This window comes from Palaemon carinicauda, chromosome 42, assembly GCF_036898095.1.
Source record: "Palaemon carinicauda isolate YSFRI2023 chromosome 42, ASM3689809v2, whole genome shotgun sequence".
Taxonomy (NCBI): Eukaryota; Metazoa; Arthropoda; class Malacostraca; order Decapoda; family Palaemonidae; genus Palaemon; species Palaemon carinicauda.
In genome coordinates this window covers 13,221,219-13,244,451 of record NC_090766.1, presented here as the reverse complement: position 1 = coordinate 13,244,451, position 23,233 = coordinate 13,221,219, and the positions used below count along the sequence as shown (strand labels likewise).

The following is a 23,233-nucleotide window of genomic DNA, read 5'->3' as shown; positions in this document are numbered from 1 at the left end:
ATGAACCCCAGCACCCAAAATAGTCCTTTAAGAACCACATTATAAGAATAAATCTTTGGGCTTTTCTAAACCTTTCTTTTAACGTTTCGATTCTATTGTTCAGTTCTTAAAATTCTCAATAAATCATGTAACCTAAGAACTTTATTGAATTATTTGAGATTTTGTCTGAATATTCATAAACAAAGATTGAAAAGTGAAAGAAATCATAATCTTGTCTCTCAAGGTTATTTTTCCCATCATACAAAATAAAAGAAATTACTTACTGCATATATTTTGAGGTGGCATGAAAAGGACTTGGATGCAAGGTATAACTAACAATTTAATAGTTAAGGTTTTAATTATTTTGAGATACAGTACATGTTCTGCAATTAACCCTATGATTTTATATCCTTTATTCTGTTTTTCTAGATGGAGATGACGGAGGAGGCGATTTAGTTGAAGATGATCCCCCGCAGGTGATGATGCACGAGACAGTGGAACCACCGCCTCCATTAATTAACGTTGACTCACACCAACATGATTCAACATCTGTTAAACGTCAACATTCTCCAAATTCATCTCCACTTCTAGGCCATAAAAAACTCTGCTCATTTATCTATGAACATCGTCAACAGCGCTCTCCTCTCCAAGAACAGCAACAACATTCTCCCCAAAGAAGTCCAGAAGGGTCACAACACCAGGTACCACAAATGCAGTCACATAATTCTGGAATACGTGAATTAACCACACCGTATGCTCCTACCATGCAGCAATTGCTGATTAGCAAGGAGCCTATTACAGTACGTGGTGGGCGTCCAGGAGGGGTAGGAGGTGGTGGTGGTGGTGGTGGATTATCAGCACCATTGAGTTTGCATAAAGGGAAAGATTCTGTGCTACGCAACCTGCTGGTGAGTGGTCGTGATGAGTCTGCAGGCTACTCTGTTTCAGCTCCACCAAGTCCTGCTTGCACACCTTCCAGGAGCACCACTATATCCCCTGGTCCTCATTTGATCCATATTGAGACCAAGGGAGGAAAGGTACAGGGACCACTGCACCATATCCTTTTAAAGTCAAACCTTAGTGCTTGTTCATTATGATTATTTGTTTTGGTTTCATTATGCTATTAGAACATTTAGCACAAAGATTATTTAGAGTACTGTATTTGATAGCTTCTTTCTCACTGTATCTTGGAGTGTTTGTCTGCATGCAACTATAAAATAAAAAAGGCAAAATAATAAAAAGACTATATTGGCTATATTTTAGCTTGCTATTAGCATGATGCTGAATAGAAGTTTAATGAAACTTCTGCCTCACGGTGTGAAAATAATGCTAAATGTTCTTTTTTTTTCTAATATGTTTGATTTCCTCATCACTTTCTACATGTATTTGTGTTTGCAAGTACAGTTCAGTAGATGTTATGCTTGTTCACTCTGAACTCTTTGAGCTATCAGTACAATTAAGACATGATTGGTGTTTGCAGTGTCCCTGTATTTTTTTCGTGTGCATTTTGCTCCCTGAGTTTTTTTTGTAAGCTTACATAATTTCAAAAACCTTTTATTGACATGTTTTTACAGAGAAATTAATAATTTATGTGCCCTTTGTAATAGTTCTTTTTAAAGGTTTTAAATAGTTTTTTTTCTGTTATTTGGTAGCGTACTTTACCTGTGTTCCAGCAAATCTGGCCAATACTTTTTGTTTTTAAAGAATAAATTTTAGATTCCATGAACCATGCAATAAACAAAGTAAGGCATGAAATATTACTGTGCAGATGTTAAAATATTATCACGATAATAACTACAGTATGTACTTTTTTGTGAAAACACCCGTTTTGTTTTACACAGAACTTGAATGGCGAGAGTGAAGATGCATCAAGAGGAGGAGAAGCTAAGGTTTTTACAGCACCGATCCGTTTAACACAAGATCGAATGACTGCCATGTTGCTAGCTGATGATGGATCGAGCCATTTATCGTATCCAAAGTTACGGATACTAACAGGAAGTGGAGGGTCTTTCATGCAAGCGGGGCAACATTCCCTGAAAATGTCGTCTGGATTTGCTAAAGGTGGGGCAAGTGGTGGAGCTAACGATAATGGCAGCAATAGTGCTGGTGGAGGAGGAAGAAATTTTCCTGGAGAAAGTTTTATCCAACGAGGTAGGCGTCAAGACCCCCTCCTCCTTGTGGATCCAGACTTGACAATTCCAAGCCTCTCTGAACTATCCCAGTTGGATTTTGAAGTCAATGCTCCTGCCAATATTGGCAACTTGCTGCAGGGAGCAGATTTATTGATGGCTCTGGATCAAGCTTAGCAGCCATCATTTGCTTCTGTGGATTTACAATACATGTAAAATGTAAAGGGAACACTAGAAGAAAAAGTCCTATTGTAGGAATAACAGGAAATCAAAATGTTTATGCATTATAATTCCTTTGGCAAAAGTTTTTAATGGTGCTTATTTTATTCTTTATCTGATATAGTTATATTATCTTTCTTCTTGGTATCATTTATTTTAGCTTTAATACCAATTTAGGTCAAAATTTTATCGACATTATTAGCATTGCATTATTGAATGGAAACTTCTTTTCCGTTATTTTGATAAGCAGAATATGAAGGCAGTAAAGTACCGTGGGATTTAGTCAAATGTTCAGTTGCTTATACTGTATCCAAATTTAATTCTTCTAAATTTATTTTATTCATTCACTTTCTAAAGCTTCATAAGATCAGTACAGCAGAAGTCTCAGTTTGAATTATGAATAAACCTTTTGTTTTACGCTGTTGTAAAAGAATTAACTTGGTGTTTTACTTCAGGTATCAATGCACAATAGTGATTTTTTCCTACAATAATTATTAAACAGTCATATAACTTGGTGACAATGAAAATGTAAGTGTTTCCATTTTGAAATGCAATTCAGTAACAGAAGACTTTTTAAAGTGTGTACTTGAATAAAATTTTTAAATGTTCACTTTTTTGGACATACGGATGGTGTTAATGCATATACATTCTTTACAAAGTGTAGTAATGGAGTTTGTCATTGTATTTCTTACAATAATAAATTATTAGAAGTTTAATTTAGAGTAGTACATGTATCTCTGTAAGGAATACTCGAGGAAAATGCATACCTGTATATACATAGTAAATATATATTTTTCAGTTTATAAAGATGTTTACAAGGTATTCTGCAAAATGAGATTATCTCTTTGGGCTTACCTTATTTTGCACGTGGCAGTCTGTCTGTTGCTCACACTTTGAAGTATAATTGTCTAAAGCGGGACTCGTAACCTTTCATAATTATGCATATTAAGTTATTTTGTGTAGTCCAAATTAAATTGAAAAACTTTAGTAATCTATCGAGGTTTTTTTACACCTCATTTCCAAGTTTTGCCATAACTTCCGACAATAATATTTTCGCCAGTCAATACTGTCTCTATTTCTTTTAGTAAACAAAATTGCCTTCATGGTAATTTTGTCTGCAATAGTAATATATGCATCTTCGCACATTTATTTGTATAAATTCAGTAACCTAAACTTCCTTTCTTTCTCAAGGAAGTTTTTAGGTTTCTAAAATGCTTCTTTCCAGGACATGAGACTGGCCAGATTGTTAACAGCAAAAAGGTATTTTTGCGCTTTTGGTAGAATTATATCAGCGAGGTGGCGGCTCTTATCCTTTAGTGCCCGTAGGTACATGTTTGCCTTATGTTACTAGTATATTAATGTAAATTTATACCATAAACAGTATTTCCTTAAGTTTTATTTTTTTTAGACCAACAATATTACGATGGTATAACCTAACTTTTTAGTTATTTAAGCCCGAGATTGTTTAGGTGACTTAGGTTTTTCTTTTAAATTTTGTTCTCCGGAATAAGTTCTAATGTGAATTTGCTTAATTAGTATCACCTTGTAAAACATAAGCCATACCATAAGAAAAACACCTTGTTTATATTGAGTATACTTTTATTTTCCTCTACTGTAAATTGTTTCTTATTGTGGATGCAAAGTTGTCATGAGTAATCAAGTTACTGTGCAAAAAAAAAAAAAAAAAGTATCTCGGAGTCCTATCATTAATCGGAAATCAATGCGGAGTATCAATTGTACAGGAGTATTTTCTGGGATAAAGTACTTTGAACAAGTATTAAATTGCGCTGTATTTTTTTATTGATATGTTTCTTCACTTGACCAGATAATCTGACCATTAGAATCTTGAAATGTAGTTAATAATGGAAAAATTATTGATGAAAATTCTTAATGTCGTGTATCAAAATTAAAACACTGTACAACAATCTGTCTTTAAAAGTACCAACATCAGATTTTCTGGTATCTTAATATAATTCCTATTCCGCTTCATGCCTCTCGAAAGCACCAGCCCAAACATGTATTGATAGTGGAGTGGATCAGGATGCCTTTGGGACTCATAGCAAAGAGGCATTGGTGTTGTCATTAACCAGAATTTATCTTTTGACATTCACTGCCCCCCTAGGGATGCTACAAAGTAATCTACCTAATATTGTTGAGATAATTAACATTATTTTTCCATTTTTATACATTGCTGTCTGACTAGTAATGCCTGCTGATTGCTATGACGTCTTATTGGTTGTAGAACAGTGAAGTAATACTGTACTAGACTTGAATTACAGACTATATTGATGGTTAGTGATCTGCTAAACTAGATTTAAAAATTTGCAGAAATGGATGAGGATAGTTTCATCCTACAATTTAGAACCAATATCATATCTTTTAGGGATATCAAGAGTGATAATGGATCAATATTGATAAAAGCATACAGTAATAAAACTGTACAATCGCATCACCCAGTAATATTAGAACTTTCTTTGCATCACAGGTTGATGGATGAACAAAGGCCTTAGCCTTTTCTTCACAAAATGCTGTATGTATTTCATGTGATTAAAGTTACAAAATGTAATATAAAAATCTTATGTGTTGCCTCCACTTTCTCATCTGGCCAATCTCTCCAGAAGTTAGAGTTGCTAGAAATTCTAAATGATGTAGATTTATCAATGAAACCTCCTAAAATATTTCAGATGCCTTATGTAGTAAATGTGATAAATTTTAACAATTGTATCAACGAGATTATTTGTCTCCTCTACTTTCTCATGTTTTTATGGGGGAGGGATTACATAGCAATTGGTTTCAAGATTAATCACCGATGTGTAGATATGAACATTGCTCGTTAAAGTGGGTTATACACTACAGTCACTTTACTTCAACTGTTTTTGTTGAGTGTATTTTTATGAATTTCCCTAAAAGAAGCCTAACACATGAGGGAAAATAATTTTGAAGAAAAATTTTAATGTTAGCTGATCACAAAGGTAATCAATTATTCATAACTAATTTGAATAAGTATATCTTCAGTAAACTGTGGTACAATCTTGATTTTTATTTCTCCTTTTCCTTATAGGTACAGTAATATGTAATGGATGAATAAGTTTGGTTCCAACGAAGAATAAAACCCTTGGTCTTATAAGATTATCAATTTGGGAAAGATAAGCAGGGGGGAGGAGGAGAATTGCAACACAAACCTGACTGGTGTTACCTTTCAGCTTCTGACATTAACCCTTTTACCCCCAGGCTCTTTGGAAATTTCCAACCCTTAACCCCCAAGGGGTTATTTTTTCCCCAGCATATTTTGCTGTATATTTTTTCTAAATTGCTCTAACAGCCTTAATTTTTGTCATAGAGAGGTCAGGTTGGTCTCACTCTCTTGGAAAGTTCCTGAATTTTTTCAAAAAATTATCAAAAATATGGAAAAAAGAATTTTTATAGCATTTCTTTGCAAGGACGTACCGGTACGTCCATGGGGGTAAAGGGATGAGTTTTGTGAAACGTACCAGTATGTCCTATGGGGGTAAAAGGGTTAAAGTACATCACTGGACTTCATTTTTTTTTTTCTTTCAATATTTGATGCTTTAAATATTTTTTAAATTATGCTTGAATCAGTATATGTAGTCCGAGAGATCTATGGGAATTCATAGTGGGGCGTATGCTAGCATGCACCCGATGTATGTTCTCCCATGATATTGATCATGTTATACCTTCCGAGAAGAACCGGTCCTGTGAGCATCACACTTTTAAACATTAGTCAACCCCTGGTGCCACCACCTTACCCTCTGCTGTGCTAAACTCTCCGACACTTTCCTTGGACTACTCAAGATTCCTTAAGGTTCAGAAAAAAGAGTAAGCCATTTTCTGCATCCTTCCTGATGCAGATGATTAAAAGCCACCAAGCATTCTGCGATTGATACTGTCTTCAGTACTGTGGTGTGGACAATCTTAAACTTCTTGCTGCTCAAAATCTGGATGTGCCAAGAAACCTGCCTCACCCAAGTACTTGGCCATACTGGAGTGACATACCGAGAGGGGAATCAAGAACAAGTTTACGAATCAATACCTCTTTACCCTCCTTCAACTATCATGTCTCAGGACTGACTGACAGGTAGGAAGGAGGCTCATAAGAAGCACATAAATCATTCCTGGAAAGCTCAGTCTTTGGGAAAAGGATAGATGATAACAGTTTCTGAGCATGTACTTTTTTAAAAATGCTTCACTCCTGAAAAGAAGACCAACTTTCATCAGGGCCAATTACTGTGCTAAACAACACAGTTCCTGTTACTCTCGTAACTGGTACCCTTGAGAAAAGGTGGCTTGCCTATGATCAGAACTGACATTGGTCTATCCATGTCCATCACCATTGAAGTCAGTCCATTCATGGAAAGGCCTGAAGGGAGGTAGTGCCAGCAAAGCACTTTAGGCATTACTTCCGGGTCTTGGAGTGTTACTAAGACTTCCCAGCTGCAACCAGGTTTTAGGCTCATACTTTTCCTAGATAACCAGTTCCTCTGTTCCCATCTTGCTGTCTACACAATTTCAAATTCATAAGGCAAATGATGGAATTTCCTTAGTAACACCTCAGTGCAGAATGGCCTCCCCAGCCCAAGTGTTGGGCCTTATAGCTCAAATTCCATAATTGTATCCAGTAATCTTCCAAAGTCTCCTCCAAGCCCTACCAAGTAGTTCCACATCCTTCTTCCCACATCAGATGAGGATGAAAGATTTCTCAGTGCTATCCCACTGAAGAATCTTTCATGCTCACACCCAAAAGTGGTAAAAAGAAAGAAGGATGATGTTCAAGGTTGAAATTATCTCCTGGTGCTATGAGTTGGGGATATTTGTTACACAATAGGGTACTATTAAATGCTATGGGTTGGTGTCTTGGTACCAACTGATTATTGAAAAATCATAAATTTTAAAAATTTGTATTTTTCATAACTATATAAACCAGAGTACTTTAATAAGGGGTATATTTTAACCTTGACTGGAGCTTGTTATAAACAAGGTGTCTGTAGTTACTGGCGGGTAGCAAGTCCCAACCCTAGCCAGCACTCATTGTGTAGCCACTTTGACCTTCACTAAGCTTACAGAGTGGTTGAGACAGGTAGTGAAACTTAAACGACTGAGGTTTGTAGTTACAAAAAATTACAAACTTTACAGACAATTTTGATTTTTCTTAACTATACAAACCAGAATCTTTTACTAGAAGTGATTTCAGTAAAGCAAGAAACATACACACACACACATACCAAAGGCACTTCTCCCAATTTTGGGGGGTAGCTGACATCAACAAATGAAACAAAACAAAAAAGGGGATTAAAACAAAAAAGGGGAACAAAACAAGCCTCTTTGACATTTACCTAAGAATTGCGGCGTGGACCGAGGTGGTAAGTTAAGTTAAAGGACTCGGGTTTGTAGTTAGGAAAAATACAAATAATTCCTAAAATTTGTCACATGTTTCTACATGGATACAAACCCTCACCCTTTAATAAGAAGCTTATCCTTAGGAAGGAGAAAGTTCTTATAACCAATCTTACTGGTGTAAAATCAAGGGATATTGGTACACCAGGACCTAAAGAGATGCAGGATTGCCAAATTCCATCCCCATCTATTATCCTAAAATGGCTTAGGTTATAGATTTAGGCTTCTGCTAGGCAGAGAGTCAATTTAGGAACCTTTATTCACACTGGGATATCTTTTCAAAATGTAAAGCTAATACTGATTACTGTAATGGGTTTACATTCTTATCCATCCTCAGCCTTGTTGGGAGGAAAGGGAATCTAACTTCTTTGTACCTAAGATACAATATTGCTCAGTATGGTACCTTACTGCATCAGTGTCCATTCCAGGACACAATGTGTTGAGTGCAGCACCCTATCGGAGGAGAAAAAAAGAGGAAAAAGCCCAGACATTCTTGCTCATGACCTAGACAAATGCTGCAACTATTATAGAAATTATACTACTTGTCCTATGAGGAGCCAAGAATGGTACACTACTTGTTATGCAGCTACCACCCGTCCTAAAGAGAAAGTGTTGAAAGACTTGTAAGTATTGTTACAATCATTTATGTAATGGGCTGTGAAGATCGTCTGGAGCTTCCAGACTACTACCACTAATACTTGTAGTACTGACAAGTTCCTTTTTGAAGGCTACAATACTTCTTGGAGTGAGAGGGTTTCTCGGCGCGTTTCAGTGACCATGATCGTGGGCGTGGTGATTGTGTGTGTGTGTGTGTATGTGCGGAGGTCGTGCTCCTGGTTATCGTGCACTTGGAGAGCTTGCCGAGTCCACGCGTGCTGGCACGACTTTGAGCATGGGGATTGTCCTAGTGGAGATCATGGTCTGGACGACCTAGCTCGTGGGAATCGTGCGCGTATCCTGGTCAGCGTTGTTGTGGAACCTCTCTTAACTCTATGAGCTTTCGGGGAAACCTCATATGAGAAACCTCGTGCAGACATGGGTGCAAATGAAGTGCATGTCCCTGGTGACGAATCAGCTGTTCGTACGCATGGGGACTGATGATCGATCTCTTCCCAGGCTTGAGAAGTGATCGTAGAATGGCTCATAAGCATTCTGATCATTGGTTCTCCAGAGACTTCTGAAGCTTCAGTGTTATGCGGCTTTTCTGCTTGTGGGCTTGACTCCTCCAGAGACGAGGAGTGTCTCTTATGATCAGTCTTGTACAAATCGGGAAGAGGTACCTAGATTGTCCACAGCAAGAACAGCGTCAGAGGTCCTAGGGGGCAACTTTCTTCTTTAGTCCGAGCGTTCCAGTGCAAGTAGATCCTGAAGCGTCCAGGAGAGGGACTAGAGCGTCACTTGTAGTGGTTTGCGGACTGTGGCCAGATGTACGACGCAGACTGCTTAGTGTCCAAATGCTAACCACACACCAACGTTTCACCACATAAAAAGACGGAATACCCTGAAATCTGGGTAAAAGGTAAACAATCAAGAATGGCACTGGGCACCACCCCTGGATTTTATATGGGGCAAGGGGACCCAGCTAGAACCTTACTGCCCTCTTATCTTCTCTTGCCTTGAGCTTTCTGAATAAACACATAGTATGACCGTTGATTTAATTCTGGAAAAATCAGCAGAAATTATAAATAGCTTGAATCTCAGGTTAGAGTTTATAAAGGTACCAGATAACACATAAAATATAATTGGTGGCTGAGTAAGGGACATAATGGTGTAGTGGAAAGAAATGCTGTCTACAAAAAACAAAAGTTTTTTATTTTCAGAGAGAAAAAAATGGATATACAGTGAACCCTCGCTACTTCGCGGTTCGACAATCGCGGATTCACCACTTCGCGGGGTTTTTCCATAACCCATATATATATACATATCGCGGATTTTCCGGAAATTTCGAAAATACCGCAATATCTGAAGACCCCAAATACGATATTTCGTTACCTGTAATTCCATTAATACTGTAATTAGTAATATCTGCTCTTACTGATTGTTCATTGCATTACATATGACATATAATTAAGCACAGAAAGAAATAAAACACGAAAAGAGAATGTGATCATACGATAATTCAGTACTGTATACAGTACGTAGTAAAATTAAATCGAACATGAAACGCAAATCAGATGCAGTCATACCATATTAGAATGGTGTAAGGCTGCTGTTGGCTACTACTGTACTGTACATAACTACAAATGTAATGGAAGTGCTTCTTTTCCATGAATCTTTTGTATGTATACGTACGTAGTACTGCATCCAATAATATTCTTTGTTGCAAAAATCACATTTCGAATAAGCGTACGAGAGAGAGAGAGAGAGAGAGAGAGAGAGAGAGAGAGAGAGAGAGAGAGAGAGAGAGAGAGAGAGAGACACATCCTACAACAAAGCGTAAAATAGCGTACGTAAAGCTATTATTATTATTATTGTTGTTGTTATTAAAATTATTATTGTTATTATTATTATTATTATTATTATTATAATTATTATTATTACAGTATCATTATTTGTTATTATTATTACTGTAGGTAGTATACTGTACGCAGGGTATCTTGTACTTTGAATTGGGTTGTGATTGGTTCAAGCGCTGATAGATGACGAATCAGAACCCAAGTTTTGTAATCTAGCCTCTGATTGGTGTTTTGACCGCTTCTCCAACCCGCAGCATCTCTTTCCGCGGTCACTTTGTCTCCCGCTGTATCGCTGTGTTGACGTTGTTAATTGTGAACTTTAATCTGTGCTGTGCATGACTGTTTTAAGTTGAACTTTTTGTTGAACTTTCTGTTAAACCCTACTGTACAATGCCTCCCAAGCCTTCTGCTTCTACTAAGGCTGGTAGTGAGCCTAAACAGCACCGAAAGATGATGACGATTGCTGAGAAGGTGACGCTTCTCGATACTATGTTAAAAGACAGTAGAAGTTACGCGGCCGCAGACCTCGAAGACCTGACGAAATCGGGCAGTGAAGACAGTGAAACACAGGAAGAGATCCAAGAAAATGTCGAAGAAACGGTCTTAACATTAGAACGGCTTGCCAAGCTCTGCAAGCTTGCGAATGAGGTGAAAGAAATGTCGCAAGAGTGGGACGAGGATATGGTTCGTTCTGTACAATTCTGCACCAAGATCGATGAACACATGGCTCCCTACAGGATGCTCTTGCGAAAAAAGAAGCAGCGGCAGCAACTTCCGATCACAATGCCCTCAGAAGAAATTGAAGAAGTGTCTCAGGAAGAAGTTGAAGAGGTGTCCCAGGAAAAGACACCTCCGTCTGAAGAGACGTAAAATACTATTATTGGCTGCACAGTAGAAGACATCATCAGCTTCATCATCATCATTTCTACTGTGCAGCAAATTCATCGCCATCATCATTCAAGTTTTTCTTGAACTTCTTTCGTGGTGAGTACAGTAACAATCTTTATTTTTTACTAAAACATTTTAATATTTGTGCCTGTTTTATAGTTTAGTACTGTATGCATTAAGTTAAAGGGAAGGTTTTAAAAGCCTATCATATTTTTTTTGTTTAAAATTTACATTTACGTACGTAAAACAATCTCTCTCTCTCTCTCTCTCTCTCTCTCTCTCTCTCTCTCTCTCTCTCTCTCTCTCATAAATTGTTTTCCTGCTTTGCTACGTACAGTATGTACTGTATGATTTTATATAGATACGGTAAATAATATTTGTAATAACATATTTTGTAAATGCTTTTACTGTAAATATCATTATTTATCACTTTCATCATGCGCGTTAAATGCCTTCTTTGTTCTGAGCGTGGTTGTTTACTGAGCGTACTTTATGACGCCGTCGTTTCAGGCGGCGTCATAAAGAAAAACATTTCATTTGGAAGTCCTAAGGAAAATTAAGTAAAACATTGGTAATAACAAAATCAACATACTGTATACATCAATATAATCGATGCAAAAACTAACCTATACATATATGTGTACACTAAATGAGTTTGTTTCTTCATTATGATCAGAGATAAACGTAAACAAAACATTGGTTGCCATTTTTTATCGTGCTTTTTAGGTGTTTAGGAAACGCATGATATAAAATCGCCTTTAATATTTGTGCCTGTTTTAGTTTAGGGTACTGTAGTACATGCATTAAGTGTTCTGTACATTAAAGGGTAGTTTGTTAACAGTACTACGTACAAGGGAAGGTTTTAAAAGTCCGAATATACATGTTAAATAAATAGGTAAATATGGTGTCAATACTTCGCGGATTTTCACCTATCGCGCTCGCGTCTGGAACCTATCAACCGCGATAAACGAGGGTTCACTGTATTTATGAGAAAATCCAGGTCTTCAATATTGAATGAACGTTGACCAGTAATAACTAGACTAAAAATAAAAGAGAAAAAAACCTGACAAAAAAACTATCTGCCCACACACATTGGGCACTCCCTTACTAATAATACACTGCACTCAACACCAGGAATAAATTAAAGATGAAAACCTACAGTACAGTACAGTATATGAAAATGTAAGCTACAGGACAGTATTAAAGTGCAGTTACAACAGTTATCCTATAATAGAATAAACAATGCAGATGATTCTGAATACTGCTTTTAACAGGGCTGCAGGCCAAAGAACAACAAAGCATCTGTTGACTTGAAAACAGTTAATGATAATTTCTCCAAGGGCTCGTCCAAGGAATTATTTGCATTTACTCTGTAAGCTTCATCCTGAACTTGTTTATTCTCTGTCCTTTTTTTTTTTTTTTTTTTTTTTTTGATGTTCCATCATCTTGCTTCTGTTTAATTGACGGCTCCAAGGTGTTGTCTTCAGTTGACGAACACTGTTATTTTCTTTCTCCACTAATTTTCACCGTGGCTCAAACTAAGTCTGTCAATTAATAGACAAACGGTAAACAATGACTTTTTGCCTTCCAGAGTCTTTTGCCAAGTCCTAGCCTACCGTATAACACACTAAATATAAGAGAATCGTACAAGATAACTACAGTCATACCTCTCTTCAGGAAAGACTCTGCTTATGATATTTTCAAGCTGCGAAACGAGATGCGAATATTTTTATGACTCACTTTACGAAAAAGGTTTTTTAAGAAAAGAGATTTGCCAGCCAGGCCAAGAATAAAATAGTCACCCATCACAAAGAGTTGAAGAAAATGGATTCAGACAACAGAAAATGTAGCTGTAGTCTATAATAGGGGTAACCGTAATAGTACAGTACATATGGAACTGCATATTTAGAATATGTACAGTATTGTACTCTATATATTGCTTTTTTGGGCTCAAGCCATGTCGTCCTGATGGAAGGTTCCTTTAGGCAGCTTTCCAAGGGATATTTGGCTACAGTGATACTCCCAGAGAATTGACCATAGGTCTCCAAAATTTTAACTCCTGGCGTGAGTATCCTTAAAATTTTTCTTAAGGATATCGCATAATATCAGGGGACGTATTTCTTGATACGACACATGGCAATCTTCACCCCCAAATAGAGTTTTCGCTCTGAGGGGGAAGAGTGGCGAAATTGAAGGGGAGCCGTCATCAAGGTTACCCAGTGGATTCCCTTCCCATAATACTACAGGGTCCAATATGGCTACCCATTCCTTGTTTTGTAGTGAATTGCGCACGGTGTACTCCCGATTGCTCTCAGTGTTTTCTGTCGCTATTTCAAGGATTTATCATGCATTCTCCAGCATCTTCTGACTCTGGAAAGTTGAGTATTTAATCGTTCCTGTGTATAATTTTTAGCTCCCTTCTCACAGTTAAATTAGCATAATTTAGACATTTATCGGAGCTTAGCTGGTAACTGGAGGCGCCATTTTGGACGCTGTTGTTCGCCATACATACTGTACCTTATCTAGTCAGTAGAACGACGTTCTTGGTAATTAGCTTTAATGAATTATAGCTATTAAGGCAAAATTATACTAGTGAAGATAAGATCATGCATGTATATTTCCTCTTCCTTAAATGTACCGATCGTATACGTTAGAGTCTCGGTGATATAGCATAGCCGAGATCTCGACCCACGCTAGGCAAGCACAGCCTATGCGCTTTAGTATACTTTCGTATATTATCCCCGTTTACCCTCGTGTATCATTTTATCAATTCAACAGGAGATAGTATATCTCCTAGAATTATTTATATAATTCGATACTCGTCTCTTTTAGAGATTTAAATGTAAACCCTTCCCTCCCTCCGAGTGTCGCCATTAGGCGACAACCCTATCTTGGTCTTGCCATGGAGTAGTGTACTCCGGCTTGACTAGACTACTGTTTCTGTCTTCCCTCTTTGCCGGCGAGTATCCTGGCTTTAATCTACGACAGTAACTCAGAGTATTCAGTCTTTATGCCGGCAACTCGGCTGCCGGGGGAGTAGTCACTCCCCTGCAGGCTTACAGTTGCAGACATAGGAAGCCTGGCTTCCCTAGCCCGCATCCGAAGTGGTAGTACACTGCCGCCACCTTCTCCCTTGCGGCCAAGACAAGTCTTGTTTCGGCAAGGTCCTGGGCTGAAGAATCGATATTCTTCTGCCGCCCAAGACGGCGCCAATATTGAAACGATGTTTCTGAGTTGTGGCCGGCAATCGTACCGCCTTCTCCCGACACAACACACATTTCCCTGCCCCTCTCTGTCCTTTAGCGATAGCCTAGCCATCGCAATGTTTTTGGCCGGTGTCCTACAATCTCCCCGCTTGCCGGGTGGGTTGTGGTACCGGCCGGGCTTCTAAATAGGCGGCTTGATTGCCGCTCTGACCTTCCCCCTACGGACGCAAGGCTCCGGGAAAGGTTGTGCCGGCCATGACGGCTGCCGGTGGGAGACCCTGATGTCTTTGAGTGTTCTTCAGTCCTCACTTGGACTGCCATCCACATCCCTGGAACTGGCAGAGTAGCCGGCAACAGACCCTGTGGCTGGGTGGAAGCTAGAATAATTCATTCCCCCCTTCCATTCGAACCCTCATTCTGGAAGAAGGCAGTAGGGACAGTAGTACCTACACCCTTATTTATTGTACTATACTATAATAATAAGGTAGCCCTTCTCTGCATGCTTTCTCTCTCTCTGTCAGCTAGTGCCGCCAGGTACTAGCCTAGCCGGCAGCATGCTGGCAGAACTATAGTATAAGCTTATACAGAGGCCAGTATTTCTGCAGTATAGTACCGTACATACTGCAGGCAGAAAACTATAGTATATACTATACAATAGTTTATATTTTCCAACATATTCTGTGTGTCCTCTTACAGTCCACTGTTGAGACCAATTATAATATTGAAGTGAAGTATTCCTTCAATACCCTGATGAACCATAGGTCATCAGAACTTATATTTTTACCTTACAATATTAATATTCCTTTATAGAGAGTAAAAGATGTGAGATTGGAAGTATGTTCAGGAATAGAAGGATGGATGTATTGGCCTTGTGTGAGACAAAGATAAAAGGAAAGGGTGAAGTGATGTTTGGTGAAATGTCTGGTAGAGTGTCTGGGATTGAAAGGGGAAAAGCGAGAGAGGGTGTGGTTTTATTGCTGAGTGAATGGATGACAGGTAAAGTAGTGGAATGGAAGGAGATATCATCTAGGTTAATGTGGGTAAGGGTTAGGTCGGGTAGGGAATGTTGGGCGTTTGTCAGTACGTATGGGCCAGGTAGTGAGAAAAGTGAAGAAGAGCAGAATGAGTTCTGGAATGAATTAACTAGGTGTGTAGAAGGACTGGGTAGAAGGAATTATGTAGTTGTCATGGGTGACTTAAATGCTAGAGTGGGCGCTGGAGAGGTAGAAGGTGTCATTGGGAAGTATGGCGTACCAGGTGAAAATGAGAGTGGTGAAAGACTGGTAGATATGTGTGTTGAGCAAGAGATGGTGATAAGTTCTAGCTTTTTCAAAAAGAAAGATAAAAATAAGTATACAGTACATGGGTAAGAGTGGCAAATGGAAGAGTAGTAGAAAGGGCATTAATGGATTATGTGTTGATAACTAAAAGAATGTTTGGAAGATTGAAAGACGTGCACGTGTTTAGGGGTATGGCTAACGGTATGTCTGATCATTTTTTGGTGGAAGGAAAGTTAGTTGTAGCAAAAGAGTGGGGGAATAGAGTAGGTGGATGTAAAAGGGAGCTAGTGAGGGTTGAAGAGCTAATAAAACCAGGGGTAAAAAGTAAATATCAGGAAAGGTTAAAAATGGCATATGACAAAGTGAAAGTAAGAGAAACTGGTAATTCACAAGAGGAGTGGAAGTCAGTAAAAGAAACTTTTGTTGGGATTGCAACTGATGTGTGTGGCAAGAAGGTTGTTGGAGGCAGCATGAGGAAGGGTAGTGAATGGTGGAATGAAGGAGTGAAGGTAAAAGTGGAATAGAAAAAGAGGGCTTTCGAAGAATGGCTGCAGAGTAATAGTATAGAGAAGTATGAAAAATATAGAGAGAAAAATTTGGAAGTAAAGCGCAAGGTACGTGAGGCAAAGAGGGCAGCTGACCTGAGGTGGGGTCAGGGATTGGGTCACTCATATGAAGAGAATAAGAAGTTTTGGAAAGAAGTGAAGAGAGTAAGGAAGGCTGGCTCAAGAATTGAAGAGACAGTGAAAGATGGAAATGAAAGGTTGTTAAAAGGAGAGGAGGCAAGGAAAAGGTGGGCGGAATATTTTGAAAGTTTACTGTATGTTGAGGATAATAGGGAGGCAGATATAATTGCTTTTGCAGGTGTTGAGGTGCCGGTGATGGGAGATGAGAATGAGAGAGAGATTACAATAGAGGAAGTGAGGAGAGCACTAGAAGAAACGAGAGTAGGAAAAGCATCTGGTATGGATGGTGGGAGAGCTGAGATGTTGAAGGAGGGGGGTGTGACTGTACTTGAATGGTTGGTGAGATTGTTTAATATGTGTTTTGTGTTGTCAATGGTACCAGTAGATTGAGTTTGTGCATGTATTGTACCACTATATAAGGGTAAGGGAGATGTGCATGAGTGTTGTAATTCAAGAGGTATTAGTTTGAGTGTAGTTGGAAAAGTGTATGGTAGAGTAATGATTAATAGGATTAAGGATAAAACAGAGAATGCAATCTTAGAAGTACAGGGTGGTTTTAGAAGAGGTAGGGGTTGTATGAATCAGATTTTTACAGTTAGGCAGATATGCAAGAAATATTTAGCAAAAGGTAAGGAGGTGTATGTTGCGTTTATGGATCTGGAGAAAGCGTATGATAGAGTTGATAGGGAAGCAATGTGGAATGTGATGAGGTTATACGGAGTTGGTGGAAAGTTGTTGCAAGCAGTGAAAAGTTTCTACAAAGGTAGTAAAGCATGTGTTAGGATAGGAAATAAAGTGAGTGATTGGTTTCCGGCGAGAGTGGGGCTAAGACAGGGATGTGTGATGTCGCCGAGGTTGTTCAACTTGTATGTTGATAGAGTGGTGAGAGAGGTGAATGCTCGAGTGCTTGGACGAGGATTAAAACTGGTAGACGAGAATGACCATGAATGGGAGGTAAATCAGTTGTTGTTTGCGGATGATACTGTACTGGTTGCAGACACAGAAAAGAAGCTTGGCCGATTAGTGACAGAATTTGGAAGGGTGTGTGAGAGAAGGAAGTTGAGAGTTAATGTGGGTAAGAGTAAGGTTATGAGATGTACGAGAAGGGAAGGTGGTGCAAGGTTGAATGGCATGTTGAATGAAGAGTTACTTGAGGAGGTGGATCAGTTGAATGGAGAGTTACTTGAGGAGGTGGATCAATTTAAGTACTTAGGGTCTGTTGTTGCAGCAAATGGTGGAGTGGAAGTAGATGTACGTCAGGGAGTGAATGAAGGTTGCAAAGTGTTGGGGGTAGTTAAGGGAGTAGTAAAAAATAGAGGGTTGGGCATGAATGTAAAGAGAGTTCTATATGAGAAAGTGATTGTACCAACTCTGATGTATGGATCGGAGTTGTGGGGAATGAAAGTGATAGAGAGACAAAAATTGAATGTGTTTGAGATGAAGTGTCTAAGGAGTATAGCTGGTGTATCTCGAGTAGATAGGGTTAGGAACGAAGTGGTGAGGGTGAGAACGGGTGTAAGAAATGAGTTAGCAGTTAGAGTGGATATGAATGTGTTGAGGTGGTTTGGCCATGTTAAGAGAATGGAAAATGGCTGTCTGCTAAAGAAGGTGATGAATGCAAGAGTTGATGGGAGAAGTACAAGAGGAAGCCCAAGGTTTGGGTGGGTGGATGGAGTGGAGAAAGCTCTGGGTGATAGGAGGATAGATGTGAGAGAGGCAAGAGAGCGTGCTAGAAATAGGAATGAATGGCGAGCGATTGTGACGCAGTTCCAGTAGGCCCTGCTGCTTCCTCTGGTGCCTTAGATGACCACGGAGGTAGCAGCAGTAGGGGATTCAGCATTGTGAAGCTTCATCTATGGTGGATAACGGGGGAGGGTGGGCTGTGGCCCCCTAGCAGTACCAGCTGAACTCTGTTGAGTCCCTTGTCAGGCTGGGAGGAACGTAGAGAGTAGAGGTCCCCATTTTGTTTTTGTTTCATTTGTTGATGTCGGCTACCCCTCAAAATTGGGGGAAGTGCCTTGGTATATGGATGGATGGAGAAGGGTTAGTGCTAGTATACACTAATTTTAACTCTAAAGATTAGAGCCCCTCCACTCTAGTTTTCCTTAAATAAGGAAATTCTAAATATCAATACTGAGGGTGGTCACAGCAATTGGCTGGACAGGAGGCACAAGTATGTGTCTTTCCTATTTCCTTTCTAGCTTACTATCCTAAGCTATAATGGAAATGGTAATACCATTTTATGCATGTTTATATATATACAGTATATAAATAAATTTATCAAGTGTGACAAATTATCGCATACTCATTTCAGTTTCCTTTCTTTACAGGAGGAGCCAAAGGTGAAATGCGAGGTGATGTACTGTAACCACAAAAGTAGGAACTTTTGTGGTGACACTATGTGCAGGTCCCATGCTGCCTGCGCAGTCACAACCGAAACCTTGAGGTATTGGGACCCCAAGGACTGCAACGTTTGCTCGGCCTTGGTGACCGAGGATTTCGGCGATCCCAAGTCGACGGAGTCGAGGGATGCTGCGAGGGAAAAGCTTTGGAAATGGGTACAAGGGTTCCAGAAGAACTCTCCCGGACCGTACCTTCCCAACGATTCTGATGCCGTCATACCCCAGGCACGACCCGGGCCTCCTTGCGTCCAGATTGCAGTTGAGGCCGATGTCAGTGAAGCTTTGCAAGGCATGGACATCCATCAGGAGGAGAGTATATCTGAAGTGTCTACGGACACAGAAAATTATCTCCTTCAAGAGGATCCTGAGGAAGAGGTGGCCCTACCACCCGGAGGAGACGAGGATCTCGACTCGACAGCAACGGAGGAACCCCCTCTGCCTGTGTCGGCATTCCAGCCGACACTGTCTACGTCTTGGGCTCCTACCCCTCCATTAGACTCGCTGGGTCAAGCAGTTATGGCCCACTCTACTATGCTAATGGACGCTCTACGTAAAGAAAACGTAGACATGAAAGAAAAGATGACGAAGGAGTTCCATGAAGCAACTCGGATCGTCACCTCCCGATGGTCTTACAAGCGACCCAGAGTGAAGGATCTGCCACCCTGCTCCGAGACCAATCCCTGGAGGTATGCAGAGTTTATGCCGATTACCAAAAGCAAACTCTACATTTCGGAGAAGATGGGAGCTGTCCACTTGGACGACATCGAATTTTGGCCAAACTTTGCGGCTTACCCGGAGTGTTTCACCCAGCTGAAGAGTGAACCAGCGTCTAAAGAAGAGACGGAACTAAAGGAGGACATGGTCTTCGACCACGACAAGGCACAGGCTCTCTTGACGAGTAGCCTGAAGAAGGCAGGGTATACTAACTCGAGAGTTTCTGCACTGAGCAAGAAACACCCTACTTTTCTTGCTCCTTCTTCAAGAGCCTTCCCCTTCTCGTCGAAGGCTCTTCGAAGTGTGCTAAAGGCTATTGATGCAGGCAAACCATGCCCTACACTAGAAGAGTGTAGGCTTTTGTCTCTGGCCTTGCCCACAGATGAGAAGGAATGGAAGGAGGTCTACCTAACCTTCTCAGTTTCAAAACTTGATGCAGACATCGCAGGGCAGCAGTTCAGCGAGAACCTACCGAAGCTATCGGACTTTCTCTTGCGAAGAGAACAGGAGACAGAGGAGAGGTTAGCCGCTTCTCTTTCCCTCCAGAACTGCATGGAGATGTGTGCAGGCATTGCCAGCACCCCAGATATGTACACGGTCCTAGCCAAGATGCACATGGCCACCCTCGTCAAGGACCTGTACGCTTTCGTGAAGGCCAGGAGGGCCTGTAGGGAGTTTGTGTTTGCCAATGCAATGGTCAAACACGAACCCAGGAAGCTGATTACTTCCTGTATCAGGGGCAAGGACCTCTTCCCAAAGGAAGTGGTCCAAAAAGTAGTCGAGAAAGCCGCCACAGAGAATAGGAACCTTCTCCAAAAGTGGGGCATTTCTTCAAAGAGAAAATCTTCCCCTGATGCTGGTCCCCAACCTAAGAAGAAGACGAAGAAGCCAAAACTACCTTCTCGGCCTGAACAGCAACATCCCACGGTCACCATGACCACGATGCCCCAAGTGGTCGGTCAACCACAGACCACCTTCCAAGTGGTGCCTCAACAGCTGGTAGCCCAGTCACCAGACTTCAACCCAGGTTTTGAGAGGCACACCACTACCTTTCGCCCGAGAGGAAGAGGATCTCGACGGGACTCCTCAAGAAACCCCTCACAAGGCAGGGGAGGACGTGGTCAGGGTGGAAAACCCTCAGGACCATCTAAGCAATGAGATGCTCCAGGTAGGAGGGCTACTCCACCACTTTCAGGATCATTGGACCTTCGATCCCTGGGCCCACAGCCTAATCAAGAATGGACTAGGATGGAAATGAAACAGATCTCCACCTTCATTTCCTCAGTTCTTCCAACACTCCACCCCCTTACTGGAAGAAAATACCTTAGAACTCTTGAACAAGAGGGTTATAAGGAAAGCAAAGTCCATCAAATTCCAGGAAAGGCTGTTCTGTGTTCCCAAGAAGGTCTCGGACAAACTGAGTCATTCTAGACTTGTCGCCATTCAACAAAATTCATCGAGAACAACAAGTTCAGGATGCTAACCCTTCAACACATAAGGACCCTATTACCGAAAGGGGCGTAAACAGTCTCAATAGACCTGGCAGATGCTTACTGGCACCTTCCAGTCAGTCGCCCCCTCTCCTCCTATCTAGGATTCAAGTTACAGAAGACAAAGTATGTCTTCAGAGCCATGCCCTTCGGACTAAATATAGCCCCAAGGATCTTCACGAAACTTGCGGACGCAGTTGTACAACAACTACGCCTAGAAGGCGTTCAGGTAGTCACATACCTGGACGACTGGCTGGTGTGGGCAGAATCCAAGACTGCTTGTCTGCAGGCACCCAAGAAAGTGATCCAGTTCCTGGAACATCTGGGATTCAAGATCAACCACAAGAAGTCTCACCTCTCTCCAGCTCAGGAGTTTCAATGGCTGGGAATCCATTGGAACTTGCAGTCACACCGTCTCTCCATTCCACCAAAGAAGAGGAGAGAGATCGCGGGTTCTGTCAAGAGACTACTGAAGTCCGACAGGATCTCAAGACGCCAACAGGAAAGAGTACTGGGCTCTCTCCAGTTTGTAGCAGTAACAGACCCAGTGCTAAGAGCACAGCTGAAAGATGCGTCAGGAGTCTGGAGAAGATATGCATCAAACGCTCAAAGAGATCTACAGAGACCAGTACCGACCTTACTAAGATCGCTTCTCAAGCCGTGGTCGAAGGTCAAGAGCCTAGCAAGGACTGTTCCCTTACAACCACCTCCCCCATCGGTGACCATCCACACGGATGCCTCGACGGAAGGATGGGGAGGTCACTCCCATCAAAGGAAAGCTCAAGGGACCTGGTCATCCCTGTTCAAGACCTTTCACATCAATATTCTGGAGGCTATGGCAGTCCTCCTGACGTTGAAGCAGCTATCTCCTCACAGATCAGCCCACATCAGGCTGGTCTTGGACAGTGAAGTGATAGTGAGATGTCTGAACTGACAAGGCTCGAGATTGCCCTACATCAATCGCCTGATGCTAGCCATCTTTCGTTTAGCAAGAAAGAAGAGAAGGCACTTATCGGCAGTTCACCTACAAGGGTTCCGCAATGTGACGTTGGACGCTCTATCCAGGCTAAAGCCGATAGAGTCAGAATGGTCCCTAGACGCAGACTCATTCTCCTTCATCTTGGAAAAAGTCCCAGAACTGCAGATCGACCTCTTCGCAACGAGCGACAACAAGAAACTACCTCAATATGTAGCCCCACACGAGGACTCTCTGGCAGAGGCGACGGACGCCATGTCCTTGATTGGAACAGATGGACCCATATCTACCTGTTCCCTCCAGCAAATCTCCTGCTGAAGATCCTCAAGAAGCTGAGATCCTTCAAGGGAACTGCAGCAGTAGTGGCCCCCAAGTGGCCCAAGAGCAATTGGCTCCCTCTGGTGATAAGAACTGAAGTTGAGGCTGTTCCTTCTACTGAACCCAGCTCTATCCAAATTGGTTCAGAAGTCGACTGTCTTCGCTTCATCACAGAGAACCCAAAACCTTCATCTCATGATTTTCTCGCCTTAGCAGTCAAGAAAAGATTTGGATCTTGAAAGACAGTACAATATAGACTTTCTAGAAGAATACAAGTCAAAGTCAACCAGAAGACAATATGAATCGTCTTGGAAGAAGTGGGTTGCTTTTGTAAAAGCAAAAAAGCAGACGGAAATCTCAATAGACTTCTGCCTTTCCTTTTTCATCCACCTTCACGAGCAAGGCTTGGCTGCCACCACGATAACTACATGTAAGTCAGCTTTGACTAGACCTCTTCTATACGCCTTCCAGGTGGACCTGGCGAATGAAATCTTCAACAAGATTCCGAAGGCATGCGCTAGACTTAAACCAGCAGCCCCTCCGAAGCCCATTTCATGGTCTCTGGACAAAGTCTTACACTATGCCTCGACCTTGAACAATGAAGATTGCTCTCTAAAGGATCTAACACAAAAAGATGACAAATTCGAAGATAATTTGTATTTTTCCTAACCATACAAACCTTAGCTATTTACAAAGGGTATTACTTTTAGCGTAGCTGAAATGGCGAGCCATTAGAATTTAACGAGGGTGTATTACCCCCGCGCTAGTTAGCGGGGGGGTAGGGGAGTGGTAGCTAGCTACCCCTCCTTCCCCTCTCACACAGGTGAATACTCACTTTCACTTAGAGGTAGGACTTGTCTTGGGGGACAGGGCTGGCGGGCAAATATGTGTAAATAGCTAAGGTTTGTATGGTTAGGAAAAATACAAATTATCTTCGAATTTGTCATTTGTTCCGTAACCGAAATACAAACCACGCTATTTACAAAGGGTGACTTATCCCTTAGGAAGGGTGGAAAGTCCCCAGCCATACTGGCTTTGGCTTTACCCGGGGACTCAGAATCCGAGTGAGTCGCACTCG

The 23,233-nt window shown here is 41.0% G+C and overlaps 1 protein-coding gene across 3 annotated transcripts in view; it reads left to right on the top strand.

The window, feature by feature from the left end:
• Window positions 1–5,357, top strand: part of LOC137632770 (hypoxia-inducible factor 1-alpha-like) — a 199,233-nt gene extending 193,876 nt beyond the window's left edge. Inside the window, exons 12-13 of one of the 3 annotated variants that reach the window (XM_068364854.1) lie at window positions 409–680; window positions 1,821–5,357. In XM_068364854.1, coding sequence (XP_068220955.1) covers window positions 409–680; window positions 1,821–2,285 — 737 coding nt within the window. In that variant the 3' untranslated portion in view covers window positions 2,286–5,357. Of the gene's footprint in view, window positions 1–408; window positions 1,017–1,820 lie in introns of all 3 variants that reach the window. The other 2 variants (XM_068364853.1, XM_068364852.1) reach the window with 2 other exon arrangements.
• The last annotated feature ends 17,876 nt before the right edge of the window (window positions 5,358–23,233 follow it).